At 47.2% G+C, this 18,291-nt stretch overlaps 1 protein-coding gene across 6 annotated transcripts in view; it reads right to left on the bottom strand.

Annotated features, from left to right (window-relative positions):
* Window positions 1–17,634, bottom strand: part of spega (striated muscle enriched protein kinase a) — a 45,592-nt gene extending 27,958 nt beyond the window's left edge. For 3 of the 6 annotated variants that reach the window (XM_084667414.1, XM_084667415.1, XM_084667416.1), the window contains exons 1-4: window positions 17,455–17,634; window positions 16,404–17,063; window positions 2,892–2,996; window positions 365–512 (exon numbers count right to left, since the gene is read on the bottom strand). In XM_084667414.1, the coding sequence (XP_084523540.1) occupies window positions 365–512; window positions 2,892–2,996; window positions 16,404–16,839 (689 nt within the window). In that variant the 5' untranslated portion in view covers window positions 16,840–17,063; window positions 17,455–17,634. Of the gene's footprint in view, window positions 1–364; window positions 513–2,891; window positions 2,997–4,602; window positions 4,633–5,738; window positions 5,782–7,593; window positions 7,969–12,185; window positions 12,803–16,403; window positions 17,064–17,454 lie in introns of those variants that run through there. The other 3 variants (XM_084667417.1, XM_084667419.1, XM_084667418.1) reach the window with 3 other exon arrangements.
* Between the last annotated feature and the right edge of the window lie 657 nt (window positions 17,635–18,291).

The following is an 18,291-nucleotide window of genomic DNA, read 5'->3' as shown; positions in this document are numbered from 1 at the left end:
GAGATAAAAAAAGGATATTCTGAGATAGAAAAACATGAAAGCTCTGAAAGATATGTTTATCTGGACATAATGCATGTATGTGTTGGTTGTAAGGTCAACGTTTGTAATTTGGTCTAATTGGTTTAGTGGCCCATCTTGCTCCTTGGTAGAGTCATGGAGAGGCCTTTCCTACAAAGGCATGGAAAACGTTCTCCCTCTGTATAAACTGAACATGCTTCCGTAGTAATCGCTTCCCACAGACACACTTTCCTCTGACCCCAGAACAGGTCTGGCCAGGTTAGCATGGGAAGCCCGTATCAAGGGCTCCACACCCAGGTGTCTGACAGGTGGGCCCCCTTCAGCGGGAACCCCACCCAAGGCTTGCCTGGCGGCGTGTGACGGGTCATGGGGCCCTGGGGGCCTGGAGCCCAGAGCCATGAGCTCTCTCTCCACGATGGGGTCATGTCCCCCTGGGAGGGTAGCTCGGTGGTCCACACCGTCGGAGCCCAGGTCCATCACTCTGCCCCCTTCGCCTGAGGATGGGGACAGAGGGAGAGAAGGGGGAGAGCGGGAGACGGAGAGAGAGGAAGGAAGGAGTACAGAGAAAATGTGAAGGTGTCTTAAAGGAAAGATTGTCAGTGGAGGTCAAATGGAAAGGAGAGAGAGAGAGAAGAAGACCCATCATGAGCGAATCACGACAGACCAGAAAATTGATTCATGGGGAAAAAGGAAATGAGTGACTATAGTCCCATTCCCAGGGCTCCTCCCACCCTCAGCACGCCATGATTGACATTTGAGTGATTAGAGAAGGAAGGCAGAAATGCACGGGCAGCGAAAAGAACTGGAAGCATCAGCATCTCCTCTTAACGACCAAACCCATTTACTGGATCTGCCTAGGGAGAGGAGGGAGTGGGGGAAGTGAGAGTGTGGAGACTGCTAGCTAGCAGCCGTGAGGAGCTAGAACTGACTCAGCTCCACAGAAACTGGAGCTCAAGCCAGGCAGTAGGAGGATTCTTGGCAGAGAGAGATTACGGGAGAAAAGAAATCACACCCTTCAACATGTTTGAGGCTCTGATCCTTAAACGGCTTTTTATCTCACTGCGCAGTAACCTCTGATGGTCTCACCTGTTCTCTGCTGAGGGGCTGAGGGTAGGCACAGGTGCGAAAGGGGCATTCCAATTTTATAGACTTGTTTTGTGGTAAATGGGGGACACTATTCTGACAAACACACATTCGGTTTGTGCACCTTTTCAATCACAAACGACTCAGTTGGACTGGATCCAGACTAATTAACATTTGAAGACGTTCTGGTGGAAAGGAAGTTATCGCCGGTGGGAAAGAATTTCATGCATTAAGTTTGGGTACACTCAAATTGGTTGCTGTATTCTGGGTGCGTTTTCTACCACCGTACTGCACCTTTTATTGAGAGTGTATACGTCACTTTCTGTACGTTTTTTCCTAGTATGTAAATGTTATTTTAACAACACTTACTTCTATTTAAATGATTAAATAAGTAAACATTTGAACCATTTAATAAAATACAATATTTAAACCAGATACATTTGAAAACGTCTTCATCAGACATGTTTCAGTTTTAGAGTTTGAGTTTAAAGGTTTCGTTTGGATGCTTCTTCTTCCCAGGGCAGGTAAGGCAGCACTTTTTTCTTACTTTGTTAGATAATGAAGGTGACGTGGCCTCACTCCTCCACCCCCTTGTCAAATGTTACTTTTTCTCTCCCCCTTCCTTCAATACTCTTTTTCTACACATACCACAGTGGACAGAAACTCTCAGGCTGCCAGAGTGAAACCTGAAAGAGCATAAACTGTTTAAGGGACAGAATGTCAAATGAAGTTGTACAGCGACAAGGAGGTCCGTGTCCGTGGTCTATTATTAGAAATCCTGCTGACCCTGCTCGGACGCATTGTGCATGGACAGAGTCAATGAGCAACGAGTCAGGTGGCTGAACGGGGAGGGAATCGGGCTAGTAATCTGAAGGTTGCCAGATCGATTCCCGGCCGTGCCAAAATGACGTTGTGTCCTTGGGCAAGGCACTTCACCGTACTTCCCTCGGGGGGATTGTCCCTGTACTTACTGTAAGTCGCTCTGGTTAAGAGCGTCATGTAAATCTCTGTTATAACTTTCAATTGCATTCTCTTGTTTCTAAGTCATTATTTATCACCACAGTCAAAACAAGCAAAAGAAGAGCTGCAAATGCATGGTTCAAGCCTGTTTGAATAAATCAAAAGACTGACATTGGACAACACTGCCATGTCTTCAGATCATCTATTCAAAGATGGAATTCTTCTTTTCAAATCGTTTTTATTTCTCCGATCTTCAAAAAAAAGCAAACAACATATACACCTCCATGGCATGTCACCATATATCCAGCCCCAGTCTGATTCATTCGCACGACACACAGCCAGAACATGCGAGCCCACCACAGGCATGGAAAGGCCCGGTCACCTGCCTAAACTAGGTCAGTGTGTCACACGGTTGCATCACAACTGACGGTATTAAAAAGGCCCCTGGCTGTCGCCAACCCTGACCTCGCGACTCGTGCCAACCTGCCCTGCCTGCTCTCCCACCAACCCCATTAAACTGCTGTCTGCCAGTTTGGTTTACAGCGACACGCCTCTTTGAAGAGGGCCAGTGATAAATCTCATTAGAGCTCCAAACTCAAGCACGAGGACAGCTTTTGCAAGCTAGCACTGACACAATTTCACCACAATGATAACCATATCACTCGCCAATGTCAATACAGTGAATAAGTTACGTCACAAATAAATAAGTACGAAATAGTTCATATTGAACAGTCTTTGAATGATGTGCTTTACTAATCCAAGGAAACCCGACTTGATTGATAAGGACTTTTGAGTCCCAGACCGTGCTGGGAATGAAGGCTGTGATTTACCTGAAGTCAGTCGCCGGCCAGACTTATCGTGCTGTCTCCCGGATCCTTCCTTGGTTTCCATGGGTACCTGGGGCTCTGTAGCCTCATCTTCAGTTGTCTCAGAGTCTGGGGGTGAGAAGAAAAGGAGGATGAGTGGAGGAAGAGGAGGAGATGAACAGACGGAGGGGGAAGGCAGAGGAGGACAGTAGAAGGTGAGAAAGACAGGGTCGAGACAGGAAAGGGAGGGGAAGACAAGGAGGAGAAAAGGGAGATGTCGCCAGGAGGAGGAGAAGAGCAGGCAATTGAAAGATGACAAAGAAATAAGGAGGAGGGGGAGACAAAGACAGGAGGAGGCGTAAAACAACAGCTGAGTCACACAGACAAATGACACTTCAAATTCACTTAGCAGCAGAGAGGATGATGGGTAATACGGCGAAGCAGTGCAAACCCTCCTGGGGAGGAGTAAATGAGGTCACCACTGAACCCTGACTCACAGCCAGCTGGGGCTCTCTCTTTCTCACACATACACTCACACACCTAAAACTCCCACAGGTTATCTCTGACAGAGATATAAAATATGTCTACCAGTGAAATAGTCTTACAATATAATGCCATCAGAACACCAGTGCCTAGCTACCAAGATATGACAGATACAGCAACAACTAAGAAGGCAGTACCTGTGTCAACCATTGTGAATACTGTTTTAGACTGACTGAGACAACCGTAACAGCACCTATAGGTCTAGATGGGTGGGCTGATGGGTTTTCAAAGTGCATGGCTGTAGAGCCGGCAACTGAAAGTGCTGAATCAGATCTGACCTTCTTTGAGTTTATGGCTTGCAGGACTCTCAAAGAGGACACCCTCGACATGGTTTCCAGCTTTTCTCTTTAATTTGACCCACTAATGACGTCTAGACTCTAGTTCTATTAGAGGCTTGGCTCACATAATGACTTAATTGTGCCCTTTGATACAAAGGCCTTTATTCAAAGCGTTTCAAAGCAGAGAAGTCGATTTCATGACCTTTAATGGGGATCAATATGGATGTAAGAAGCTGGCTGGGGCAGATTTGTGTCAGCAGTGTCGAGGACATAAAAAAGTCAACATCAGTCTAGTTGAAGACAGAATCGAGGCCATTAGCTGGGATAGGCAGCTCTCATTGGAGGCAGAAGGCTGGTACGTTTGACAGAACTAAATTCCACCCACACAAATGCTACCCATGGATAGCAGGAGGCCACTTGTATTTTGCTCCGCCAATCTGTTCGCGTACAGAAACTGTGCTTTTTTGATTAAATTAAATTATTTTCTTTGAGGGGGGGGGGGGGTTCAACAGGTACAATAAAATGATGAATGACCAAGGTACTTTAGCTTAATATGAAACATTGCGAGCCTTGAGTCATACCAAAAAGTCACAACATAGATGGATGACTAATAGAAAACAAGGGAGTGAAGGACAGAAAGAGAGATAACAAAGAGAGAGAGAGAGAGAGAGAGAGAGAGAGAGAGAGAGAGAGAGAGAGAGAGAGAGAGAGAGAGAGAGAGAGAGAGAGAGAGAGAGAGAGAGAGAGAGAGAGAGAGAGAGAGAGAGAGAGAGAGAGAGAGAGGAGAGAGAGGGAGAGAGAGGGAGAGAGAGAGAGAGAGAGAGAGAGAGAGAGAGAGAGAGAGAGAGAGAGAGAGAGAGAAAGAGAGAGAGTGATGAATGTGAAGGATAACAACAGCAATAATTCAGGTTTACCATAGCTTTGCTTTCGGCAGGAGCGGAAAACTTCGCTTCCATAGTGGCAGCAAGAGAGGGCAGACAGGAGAGCACCGTTACTATGGAAACCACCCTCTCTCTCACCCACACGGCCAATCCTCTCGTCCGTGCCCATTAGAATCTAAAACCACCCAAACAGCCCCCCTGACACACAGATACAATCACTGGTTAGAGCCGATAGGGGCACAAAAAGAAAGAGAGAGACAGTGAGGGAAAGGGGTTTTGGGAAAGAGAGATAGTGACAACAGAGGGAAAGAGAGGCAAATGAAGCTATGCCTCATTGCACTTAGCTAATGTCAAATGAGCTTCTCCTGCTAGATGACTACAGGAAGTGTATCGTACCGTATTTTGTTGGTTAAATCCACAAAATGAGGGTAGAGTCAATGAGGAGGAAACAATAACAATTGTAAGAGAATGTTCACAGCCCAAGTGTGTGAGTTTGTGGAGGCGTGTCAATGTGAATGTGTTTGTGTGTGTGGATGTGTGTGTGTGTGTGTATGAGTGTGTGTGTGTGTGCAGCAGCCGCCACCCTAGTGTGTCAAATCTACAGCAGCAGGCTAAATAGTTTACACACCATGTTTGGCACACCAAGTAACTCAACAGTTTTGTTGAGTATAGGAGGCGACGTGTTCCCCCTGTGTTGCTGCAGTGTACTGTGTGTAAATATATGAATCCAGTGAATCTGATCTGCAGCAAACAGGAAATCTGATTTGGAAACATTTGTTTTAGTAGAGAAGACAGATGTAGCACCATCAACCAAGGTGCTCAGCAATCATTTTTTGGAGGATGTTATGCAATGATGAGATGCAACAATAGGAATACAATAAAATTGCTTTGTGGGGGCGGACTTACTTTCGCACACTGAATATTTAATAATCCCACTATCTTCTCCAGCTCTGATTGAGGCATTAAAAATGTATGGATAGCAACCCAAAGATTTTCAACTGGGACTTTAATAAAAGAATGAAATGATCGGAACAGATTAAACTTGACTTGTATAAACAGTGGAGGTTTTACACATGCACAGCAGAAATGCAGTCTGTCTGCCTGTGCTGCATTAAGACTGCGTGTGTGTCTGTCTGGGTTTTAGTTAACAGGCCATCCTGACCACACACCATGAGTTAACCTGCCGAAGGTCCTTGTGGAGTGTCCAGTCCTCTGGAAACAAGACAAACACAAGATCATTGTTAGACACACAAACACAAAATACAATCTCAGAATAAGACACAAATACAATTGAATCCTGAAAACAATATCAAAACCAGGATATTTTGTGGAAAACTGACTGACTGACTGACTGGCTGACTGGCTGCCTGTCAGTAATGCTTGAGGGAAACAACAGTGCAATGACTCATCTGATATATGTCCCTGTGCTTGCTAAGCACCCCTTGGCTTCGTGTGAATAATATGAAACTTGAAGATGAGAAACATTAATCTACTACATTCTAACTGCTGTTGGTAGATGTGCTAGGACCAGTGGTGGATGGCTTCAGCCTTCTTCTGTGATAAAGTTTTCCTATAAGTAATGATCCCTGGGATAGATTTACCCTCTGTTCCTCTCCTAGTTTTTTCCAGCTCTCTTTCCCCCCCTCTCTCTCTCTCTCTCCCGCTCCTCTCTCTACATTTACATTTAGTAGACACTTTTATCCAGAGCGACTTACAGTAAGTACAGGGAGGCAAGTAGGGTGAAGTGCCTTACACAATGTCATTCGGCATGGCAGGGAATCTATCCGGCAACCCTCTGATTACTAGCCCGACTCCCTCACCGCTCAGCCATCTGACTCCCATCTCTCGTTCTCTCTCTCTCTCTCTCTCTCTCTCTCTCTCTCTCTCTCTCTCTCTCTCTCTCTCTCTCTCTCTCTCTCTCTCTCTCTCTCTCTCTCTCTCTATCTCTCTCTCCCCCCTCTCTGTCTATCTCTCTCTCTCCCCCCCCCCCCCTCTCTCTCTCTCCAAGTGCCCTCTCAGCCACAAGCATTTTGATGGAGTGTTTCTGGTGTCTATTGTGATGTGCAGCCATTGAAATCTTCCATTGTCCTCTCCTCACTCTGATGACACAGAATCTCCAGGCAATTATATCAGCAAACAGCAGACACGCAAACAACATCCAACTGGATGCTACTGCGCAATGATGCCAAAGAGCTTTGAAAGACCCCGCCAAAGCTTCATAAAGAGCTCAAACCGAACCGTTTTGAAATGAAAACAATTTCATTGCATCTCTATTGATTCGGCTTGCCAGAAGTGGAGGTGGAGGAATTTGCCGCGGATCGTTTACAATGTGAGAGCCAGTAGAGGTACAGAGAATGACAGTAGTGCGATAGTAAAGCCGTATGGATCCTTGTCTGCTACTTCTCTGACGGTAGGTATCAGGTAACTGTGCTGTGGCCCACTGACACACTTACCTGCTCTCTACACACACACATTGCTACCCAGACCAAGACATAGGCCAAACAATGATCCTTTCAAGACTGCACACGCAGATTGGCAGTGGGCTCCAAGTATTTTTGTATATTTTGACACATGCTAAATATATTGGTCTGTTTCCCTAGGATGAGGAACACAACACTTAGCAAGCCTTTGTCTGTAAAAGACTCTGTTTTCCTGAAATGAGTTTGGATGTTTCCTTATCCACCCCGGGGCGATTCTCTGTCATCGTGTCACAGCGGGTGTCTGGGTCGTCCTCAGAGACGAGGAGCGTTGCCCCCGGAGATGGGGAGCATCACCCTGTGAGATGTTTTCCATGTGTTCACAACCTTCATAACCCTTTCTAGTCTAGAGTCGTTCTACTAGCAATAATTAGGAATGTACAGGGTAGGAAGTAAATATCAAGTAACCTTAATATGGATATTCCTACTTAAATGCTGTGGCATTTAGATAAACGTTTAGATGAAGCCCAAATAATATCTTGACGATGACGCTTCCAAAGGATGCATTACTATGGAGCTAATTAAGTGTCAAAAAAGAAAAACCCACCTGAAATCTTTTCTTGGACCAGATTTTCTTCATGTTTGGAAGTAGCGTTGAGGTTCTTCTGTGTAGCAGTTTACCTGTGGCGTTGGTCACAAAAACATCCCCGAAACCTCCCTTCAAACCACTAGGGTGTGGCAGCCCCAAAAATATCTGTCCCAGCGATACTCAGCTTTTAGATGTGTGGGTGTGCACATTCTCCTGGCCGTAATGAGAAGCAGAGAGAGAGAAGAGAAGAGGAGAGGCAGAGGAGAGGAGGACGAGAAAGCAGGAGCAGGTGTCTTTGTGTCAGAGAGTGTTTCCACGGTGCGATTAGCCACCGCAGCCCCTCTCTGACGTGTTCTGCTGGAGGGGGCGATTCTCCGCCTCTAAAAACCTCTGCCCCCACCCCCCTCCCTCCTCCTCCTTTATTAAAGCCCCTCTTAACAGCAGGCAGCCGGGGGAGAGACCGGGGGAAGGAAGGACCGAGGAATGGAGGGATGTGGAGAGGAGAAGAGGAGGAGAGAAGGAGGGAAGGATAGCACAGTCAGCCTCTACACAGCATCCTCCTCTCTCTGCAGCATCAACAGCAAGTGAGAGACAGACGGCGAGGTCGGAAGGAGGGTGGAGATGGAGAGAGAGAGGGATAGAGACAGAGACAAAGGAGACGAAGAAGCACAAGAGAATGAGTTTAAGAAGAAGAACTGAATGAATAGCAGGCATATCAGGATGAGAGAGGAATGAGGGATGAATAAAAGAAAGAGAGAGCCGGGGGTAAAAGAGCAAAAGAGGGACAATCAATTCTGTTCTGGGGGGTGGAGGTGGGGGGATTTCCTCCTCCTCTCGACTGCACCCTCCCTAAATCCTTCACCCAAAACGTCTTATTTTTCTTTTAATTTTCTTCCTCCCTTAGCACTGTTCCCATCTATCACCCACCAGTGCCTTCTCTACAAGGCAAAACACACACAGGGAGAGGGGGAGAGAGAGGGAGAGGGAGAGGGAGAAAGAGAGAGAGGGAGAGGGAGAGGGAGAGAGGGAGGGAGAGGGAGAGGGAGAAAGAGAGAGAGGGAGAGGGAGAGAGGGAGGGAGAGGGAGAGGGAGAGAGGGAGGGAGAGGGAGAGGGAGAAAGAGAGAGAGGGAGAGGGAGAGAGGGAGGGAGAGGGAGAGGGGGAGAGAGAGAGTTAGAGAGAGAAAGAGAGAGAGAGAGAGAGAGAGAGAGAGAGAGAGAGAGAGAGATAGAGGGAGAATGCAGCCTCCAGCAGATCATCTATTATACATGCAGAGCCAGTGTGTCTGTGACGGTGAATTAAACTGAGGGTCTGTGGTCGTGTCGCTACGACGACGTTTAGCCGGCAGACATTTGCACCAGGGCACCAACCTAAACAGCCACTCTGCCCCAACACATAAACCCAGAACGGTGAAAGATGTGCTGATACAAATAAAGCTTTGGGAAGATTAACTTAATCAACATCTAGACATAGTGTATATTAAACAGCCTAATCAATACCTTGTACAGTTAATGTTGATGTGCTGTGTCTAATTAGGCAGATATTTGTTCTTCTTCAGAATTTTATGCTTCTCTGTAAGGTTCAGTGTGTCACTGGGTCAGAATCTGAATCGCTTGAAGATTGATTCTTCCACAAATCTGTATTATTTACACGTTGGCAATGTTGTCGCTTTATTTGTTTGTTTACCTGATTGTCCCTTTCTGTACGTGGGGGAATATCACGTAACACTGACAGGAATTATAACAGTCGGAAAAAGAAGCTGATAGACATAGAATAAATAGATCTATAGATCAAAAAGAAAGCTGAACAAATAGAGGGATGAAAGGAGCGATGGATGGATACATGAAAAAAAGTGGAATAGAGAGATAAAAAAGATTTTGAACTTGGAAGGTATGTTTTGCTTGTGTGCTGAATGGCAGACAAAGCATGAGGGGAGCACAGCACCTTGCCTTTGTTCCCACCTGACACGTCACAACCCCCTCTGGAATGAATAAGCCGTCATCAAGTGAAACACACACACACACACAAGCACACCCCCCAAAATGATATGCGTACACATAATTACTTGACTGCCTTATTTACTTGTTATTGAACACCTGCACACACACACACACACAAGGTCACGTCTGTGTACTCCACACCTCAATTCATCAGCCATCTAAATATCATTTGTCAGCAGCCCAGATTTTTTTAAGAAATCAACCATCCAAAGTGAATTTGAGTAGGCAGACACATACTCACACACATACGCTCACACACATGTACATACATTAACATGTATGCACACACACACAGGGACACACAGACATGTTTGCACATCCACACACACGTACAAATGTACAAGAGTGTCTGGACACACGCATGTACATATCCACGGGGAAAGGCATTGATTGCTTTGGCGAACAACATCCTTTTTTGCGTTGCTAAAGAAGACCCGCTACTGCTTGTGGAGACTGAGACAGAATCAGGCAGACAGACAGGCAGGACCCCGACAGACAGACAGGTGAAGTCAAATAGACAGGCGCACATTTGTAGCGTCTCACTGATCAAGGCTGAATAAATTCCCTTTTGCTGTCTCCATTCTGTCTTTCTCTCCACATTCCTTTCTTTTTTCAACCGCTCCATCTCACTCTATACTCCCCCACCCCAACTCCATCCTCTCCTCCACCTCAGCCCAACCTCCTGGCCCACATCTCCAGGAAGGAGGGATCAATAAAAACGTTTTCTGGCCGACAGAAGATACACACCACCACAGACACAGTCCACTCATCTCCCCCTGAGATCAATATGCTGGAAGCCCAATCAGGACACAGCCTCCTATGACTGACATCCAATGAGAACCCAGGAATCAAAGGATGGTTTCTAAACAAATACACCAATTGGGATTCAGACATCCTTAGGATTTTCTTGAATGTAATCTAACATGTACAAACCCAGTTGGTTTCTTTCTGACATAGCAGAGCAAAGCCATGGAACACCACAACTACAAGATTTTGTTCATTAATTTACAGTAATCATCCATTCAAGCATAAGCATAAGGGAGTCAGATGGCTGAGCGGTGAGGGAACCGGGCTAGTAATCGGAAGGTTGCTAGATCGATTCCCGGCTATGCCAAATGACGTTGTGTCCTTAGCACTTCACCCTACTTGCCTCGGGGGGAATGTCCCTGTACCTACTGTAAGTCGCTCTGGATAAGAGCGTCTGCTAAACGACTAAATGTAAATGTAAGCATAATCAGCGGATAAAACAGCTTTGTCATTCAGATAACAGCAACGATGAATACGACTGCTGTAGCTTTCTACGGACGCACTATCTGCTTTGATTATTATAAAACAATGAGAAAGACAGCTGACGTCATGGGGCAACATTGATTTGGGGACAGCTCTCGGCAGGGTAACCCTGGTGAATTCTGGGAAGCATACAACTCTCTCAGCAGCATTTATCTGCTACTAGATGTTCTAGATAGACTCCATTACTTTAGGGCAACACTACAATTCCGTTGTGGTCCAATTCAGTCCAGTCCAATCAATCTCAGCACAGTCCAATCTAGCTCAATCAATCCCAGATCAATCTTGTCCAGCCCAATCTAGCCCAGCCCAGTCTAACCCAGCCCAGCCCAGTAAAGTCCAGCAAAGGTGAGAAACTGAAGTTACTATGGAAGCGAGAGCACAGTCCTCCCAACTCTACAAGTCTTCCTTAAAACCATTGTCTGTTTCCCGAAATGGAACCTGACATGGAGAGAAAGTCTGTGTGTCAGTGGGTGGATATGTTTATCAGACACATAACAGCTGTAGTGGCGTAGTTGGCAGTGCCAGTCTGCAACCTGATCTTACCACTTAATCCTCGACACATGACTGACCATACCAGTGTTTGTGTGTGTGTGTGCTGTCTGACTGTGCACCAGTAAAAAAGGGAAAACCCCTACACACACACACCCCAACACATCACACAAACACGTATACACAAAACAACGTTGTCTTGGTGGGCACATAGAAATATTGATAAAGCACTGTACTAACACAGACAAGTGGATGGACAGACAGACAGATGGGTATAGCTCAGTGGTAAAGTGGAATATTACTGTGATGAACGTGGTAAAGTATTTAATAGATAAGAGGTCCCAGATTTTTAGGAGGGATAAAAGCACGATGGAAAGAAACACTGACAGACTCACAGACTGACAGACTGACGGCTTATCAGACAGGCCGGCAGCCAAACAGGCTAACAGACCGACAGACAGACAGGCAGCTGTGTAAGAGAAACAGACAAAAGCTAAAAAACGTTAGAACCTTCGAGACAGACAGGCAGGCTACTTTGAGTAGCTCATAAGGTGGGTACCAGAGAACTTAAGTTAGCCAGACACCTGTTGACTCCCATCCTGCGCCACACAGGGTCTGGTAGAGAGGTACAGAAGAGGTTCTAGGAAGTAGTCGTCCAAGCTACGTTACTTTCAGTGGCAGCCATTGAAGGTGAAGAGAGTGAAGTGACTCCCCAGTGCATTGAATTTCCCGGTGCATTTGAACAATACTTTCACAGCCACATACATGCACGTGTGTGTGTGTGTGTGTGTGTGTGAGCATTTGTTTACGGCCAACCTCAACTCAGACTCACCCTTCAGTTTCTTCCTCCTGGGACCACTCAGACTGTCTTTCACACTCCTCAAGGACTTCCGAGCATCAAGCAACTCCTTTCTGATCATTGTTCCGGTTGCATCCAATGTCCTGCCTGTCTGCCTTCCTTCCTTTCTTTCTTTCTTTCTTTCTTTCTTTCTTTCTTTCTTCTTCTTTCTTACTTCCTCTACGCTGTCTTAAAAAAAGGCTGTTTTCCTCTTTTCTTCCTTGTCACAGTCCACTCTCAGATCCCCCTCGAGGACAGTATCCCTCTCTCTTCTCCTTTCTTCTATCCTCTTTTCCTCTCTTCTCCCAGTGCTGACTCGGGGGGGAAACCCACGGGGGCAAGGATGACCTCATCAAGATGGCCGCCCTCTCCCTGTTGCAATGCAGGTTATCTCGCAGCTCCTACTGACGTGAACTGGTGCTCCATAAAATGGCTTCTGCGCGAGTCGTGGCCAGGGTGAGGGCCGAGATGCTAAGATGGCTGCTGCTCTTAGTAGGTCCCTCGGTTCACCTTCTCTCCCAGGGTTCTTTCTCCGGTTCCCATCTTTCTCTCCACACTGCTCCCCCTTACTCCGACACCCTACAGGACAAGTCTTCTATTTTGAGTGGGGGTGTCGCAACCCCCCCCCCCCCCACCCCAAACCCCCCACTCCACCTCCCTGTTCAAAGCTGTGTACAGGACAGACTCTGCTCCCCTTTTCTGTACTCATGAGCCGGGGATTACACACACACACACACAAACACACACATATGAGAACACACACAAACACACACGCTAAGTGTATTTCTATCATACACACACAGACAAAAAAACATTCTATACTGTCTTCGTCTCTTTTTCACTCACTCACTCACTCACTCACTCTCCCACTCGATCACTCACTCACTCACTCACTCACTAACTCACTAACTCACACACACAAAGGCAGCATGACCTCCACTGTCCTGTCAGCTATGGTGTCCAGTCACTTTGAAACCATTTGCAAGAAGGAAGTTGACTGACAGGAAAACAGACACTTGCTTCTTGTAGATTTCCTAAAAGTAAAAGCTTCAATGGGTTTCAAACCCAAACAAACTTTACATTTACATTTAGTCATTTAGCAGACGCTCTTATCCAGAGCGATATACATTGAGTACAGGGACATTCCCCTGAGGCAAGTAGGGTGAAGTGCCTTGCCCAAGGACACAACGTCATTTGGCACGGTGGAGAATCGATTCGGCAACCTTCTGATTACTAGCCCGATTCCCTAGCCACTCAGCCACCTGACTCCCCCCTGACTTTACTATGAATCTAGTACAATAACAAGTTTGTAACTTCACAAAGCCTTTTTAAAAGTTGACATTGACTTTGTTGTGGCATCCAAAACAGTTTGAAAAAAAAATCTAATTTAAAATACTATTTACGACTCATCTAAATTTGAGAGTGGTTCTAGTCTCTGGGACTAAAATGGACACCCGTTTGATGAGGATATCAAATGTTAGCCTTGGGCTACATCTTTAAGTTGTAATACATTTTTACACATGTTTATCTAGTTAATGTTACATCCAAGACATAAAACTACAGTAAATGTATTCTTAGGGGTGGATTCCTGACACCAACTCTATGTGTCCGTGCTGCACATGTAGCATCACTGAGCTACAGCAGATTCACATGAAGTCATCGTTACTATGTTTGAAACTGCAGACCGAGGATGAAGTTCTGGGAAGGGTGGGGTGAGATGGTGCGCAACGTTGGTACGAGGGAAGGGGTCGAGTTCATTCTAATATTACTGTATGTTTGTATTGTAGCTGACATTTAAACACCGTGCCAAAAAGCAAGATGGCCAAGGTTTATCGGGTTAGATCTGTGGCCTTGAGCGAAGGCTAACCAATTTGTTATGATGCAGCGACTCAAAATGGTTCAGTCTCTTTATTTGATTTTTGTCCTTCCATCCCTTCTGTTACACTCTTTCTCATCATCTTTATCTCTTGGTCTCTCTCCCTTGACACATAAAGACACACACTGTCTAAGTAAGTCGGAGGGATCCTCTATCCTCGTGCTGCGTCAGACATGTAAACACTAGATGCTAATGCCTCACTAGGTGAGTCAGTAAGGCCAGCAATCCTGAGCAAGAGATGACATCAAGATCATAGACCTGAAACCCAGTCATTTCTATCTCTCTCTCTCTCTCTCTCTCTCTCTCTCTCTCTCTCTCTCTCTCTCTCTCTCTCTCTCTCTCTCTATCTCTCTCTCTCATTATATCTATCTATCTGTCTTTCTAGCTGTCTATCTGTTTGTCGGTATGTCTGTCTCTCTGCCTGCCTGTTTGTCAACCTGTCTGTCTGTTTGTCTTTCCATCACGCTTTCATCTAATCTGTCTCTCTCCTCTTTTCCCCCTTTCTCCCTATCTCTTTCTCTTCATTTCTCCTTGACTGTCTGTATCTCTCTCTCTCTTTCTCTCTCAAACAAATGCAAACATATACACACGCTCCGTCACTCTGATGAAGCAAGCATTGGCCTGGGGCTAGCATGCCCCCAAGCCTTCAGTGTCAGGGGCTATACTTATCGGCAACGTGTGCCTGTGTAACAGGACACACCACATGCATTCACACAGCCCTCTCATACCAGGCTGCTGGCACATACCACACTATAAATACACCCTGGGGGGAGAGAGAGATACTGTAGACAGTGAGAGAGATAGAGAGAGAGAGAGAGAGAGAGAGAGAGAGAGAGAGAGAGAGAGAGAGAGAGAGAGAGAGAGAGAGAGAGAGAGAGAGAGAGAGAGAGAGAGAGAAGGTGCTGAGTGATAGGACAACTGGCCCCTGCCTGCGGGGTCTGGGAGGAGGAGAAGGCGACATTTGGACTCCACTTTCATCAGAGAGGGTGGGCACAAGGAGGGGAATGGGGGGGAGGGGGCACAGTCACTGTCACGTCACCGAGAGAGAGGGGAGGCAGGGAGAGTGAGATAGACGGTGTGTGTGAGGGACAGAGAGAGAGATTGTCAGGAATGGTGTGGGAGACGTGTGATAAGCTGAGAGACTCAGACGGAAGCCAAAGACGTCAGAGGCAGTCGGGAGGGAGGGAGGGATGGAGGGGGAGGTTGTCAGGGAGAACGAGGGGGACAGGGGGGTTGAGGAAGAGGTGCAACAGAGAGAGGGGTGGGGGGGTAAAGTGAGCGTGACATTTGGTTGACATCATCATGTCTAACTGGAGGCAGAGAGGAGAGGTCCGGTCTTCCAGAAGAATCCTAAAGCTATCTGTCTGTCAGGTTCCTGCTGTCGGGAGCCCATCTCCAGACTCTCTCCCTGGCTGATAACAAAGAGGGCTGGTATGACACTGGCCTGGCCAGTACTTTTGGCCTGCAGCTTATTCAAGGCAACAGACAACAGATTCTTTCATAGCTGCGTAGGCTTCACACCATGGCTCTGGCTGAGTGGTGGGCTGGTTCTGAAAGGAGTTAAGAAGTACACCAGGGGGGTGTGGTTCTTCATCTGACCTCAGCTATTCTGTATCCACTCTACTCTGCCCCGAGAGTATGTGTAGGACCGTGTACCCACCTGCTTTCTGTCTCTCTCTCTCTCTCTCTCTCTCTCTCTCTCTCTCTCTCTCTCTCTCTCTCTTCTCTCTATCTATCATGCACGCATGGTTGTGGCAGTCCTCACTCCTGGTGACCTCTGAACATTCCCCTTTTTGGTGATCAACCTCAGCAGCAGCTTGTCCCCCCTGCTGCCTTGAGGAGGAGAGGGAGCTTCACCTGCCAGGCCAAAGGAAGGCAGAGCCAGACGACGGGGGTCACAGCGAGAGAACCCATCCTAAATATATATCGGCTTTTTATACCAGCAGGATAATTATGTCTCTGCTCTCCATCTGTGTGCATGTGTGTGTTTGTATGTGTGAGTACTGGGTACTACTGCGAGTACTGTATCTCTGTTTAGACCCACCGCAAATTTGAGAGACTATGAACTTCCTCGACATCATCAAACCGTAAATCTCCTACTGGTGCAAGGTCATAGTGAAGGCTGCAAGGCCACGTCCCACCGCCACACCATTAACTTCACACTACGCAACTTCTCCCAGATGAACAAACGTTTCGTTCGTCCATTGCTTCATTTGTTCGTTCATTCCGTCATTCCTTCAACATCTCAGGCCATACCATGTACCTATCACAGTCCTTTCCTCATCTTCAACTCCCCCCCCCCCAAACACCGTCCACCCCCCCCCGCCCCCTCTCACCTTCTCCCAGGTCCATCACGGCCAGCAGAGCACTGCTCCTGGCCTCCCCCAGACTGTTGGTGGCCACGCACGTGTAGAGGCCAGCGTCGCCAGGCTTGCAGTCCCTGATCCACAGCCCGCCCGCATCCCCGTCGCCCGAGGGGGGTTGCAGCTCCTCCTCGTTATGGTACCAACACAGGGCGGGGCGCGGGTGTCCCCCCACCGACACCCTCAGCCTGATGTCACATCCAGTGCCTACAGCTGCCTTTCGGAGTTTCCGAAGGAAGACCGGAAGGGCCGCATCAGGGGGGGAGGGGTCTTCCTTTGGCCCGGGGTCCGGTACCAACCGGTCCAAGTTGGCGACTTTTGCCCGTTTAGAGGGGATGTTGGAGGGGCCATTGTGAGCTCCACTGATGTTGACCATTTTTGGGGTGTTTGAGACTTGGGATTTGTCCATGGTGCAAGCAGGCAAGTTGGCAAGCTGGTTCGGGGTGTGGAGGTGTTCTGGTGGGTCAGAAGTCAGGAGAAGACCGTGCTTTAGTGACTGAGCACCTCTGACACCAGTCAGGTCTCCTGCTTTTCGAGGGTCTTGTCGGAATCCTCCAGGGCTTCCAGAAGCTCCAGATCCATCACCAACAGCAACATTGAGCTCTCCATTCTGGTACACATTCAGACTGTAGACTGAAGGTTGTAGTTTGTAAGTTGGGGAACTAAAGTTCTTTTGGCTTTAGAATGATCACAACTTGTGATCTTTATTATGTCATGCTTTTATATTATGTTAAATGATGAATTATCATGTTAAATACCATCATTGTTACAACTATGTCATTACTGTGTAGTTACCATGTAGCATAAGCATTTAAAGTGTAATTACAGAAACCCAGCTGTCTTAGAGTTTAGTTTGTGTTACTCTATCCAATCACCAACTGTAATGAGACAACATTTACAAAAACATAAGCAACTTATACATGTTACTAAGTAAATTCTATTAAAATTGTTATGCAATAACCAAGAAATAACTCTTATGTAAAACCCCAAAATAGAATTTGATCAACTTACTGACTTGGCTTACCTTGGTGACAGTGCCATTGATGGGATCTCTTGTCACATCCTCACAAAATCCAGTCAAAGTAACACGAGATCTGGAGAGCCAAAAGTTTCATCTCAAATCAATTAGGGTGAACGGGGTGTGTAGCGTCCTCAGACAGGCAGGACAGCCTAGCGCGAGTCCTGTCTGGATCATGTGGCATTAGCAGCCTGAGCGCCGACCCCTTTGAAGGGCTCTGGGGCGCAGGGTCAGCTTACACCCTCCCTGGGAGAGGGGTGGGGGCGGAGGGGTGGGGGCGGAGGGGTGGGGGCGGGGGGGTGGGGGCAGAGGGGTGGGGGCAGGAGCAAAGAGATAGTGTCAGAGAGAGAAGTGAAGGGCTGTGGGAGTGGGAGAGAGATATTGTATAAAGACATCGGACAGAGAAGGAGGGTGGACGAGAGAAAGGAAGAGAGAGAAAGAGACAGAGAGAGAGACAGACCCAGAGAGAGAGAGAAACAAAGAGAGAAAGAAACAAGTATTGGTCTCTTTCCTTCTGTGACCTGTGAAGGCTTCAATGCCACCACCCTGACTGCTTCTTGCTGTCTGTTGGCTCTGATGCCCCTTTTTTCTCTTCGCAAGTTTTGTCACCTCTCTCTCCCCTCAGCCCTCCCTCCCCCTTTACTCCCCTCAGTTATCATGCCTCCCACCTCTCCCCTCCTCTCCTCCTCTCTGCTCCTCCCCTCTGCCAACTCCCTGCTAGGTGAGGGTACAGTCCCTGCCTCCCAGCCTCAAAGGGACAGCTGTGCCCTGGATAGATCACATTTTTCAAGTCACCAATGAGCTTCTTTCACAGTCACACACACACACAAACACACACACACA

This window comes from Hypomesus nipponensis, chromosome 12, assembly GCF_054491055.1.
Source record: "Hypomesus nipponensis isolate SF chromosome 12, ASM5449105v1, whole genome shotgun sequence".
Classification (NCBI taxonomy): Eukaryota; Metazoa; Chordata; class Actinopteri; order Osmeriformes; family Osmeridae; genus Hypomesus; species Hypomesus nipponensis.
Note: the sequence above shows the minus strand (reverse complement) of the source record. Positions and strands in the feature narration are given on the sequence as shown.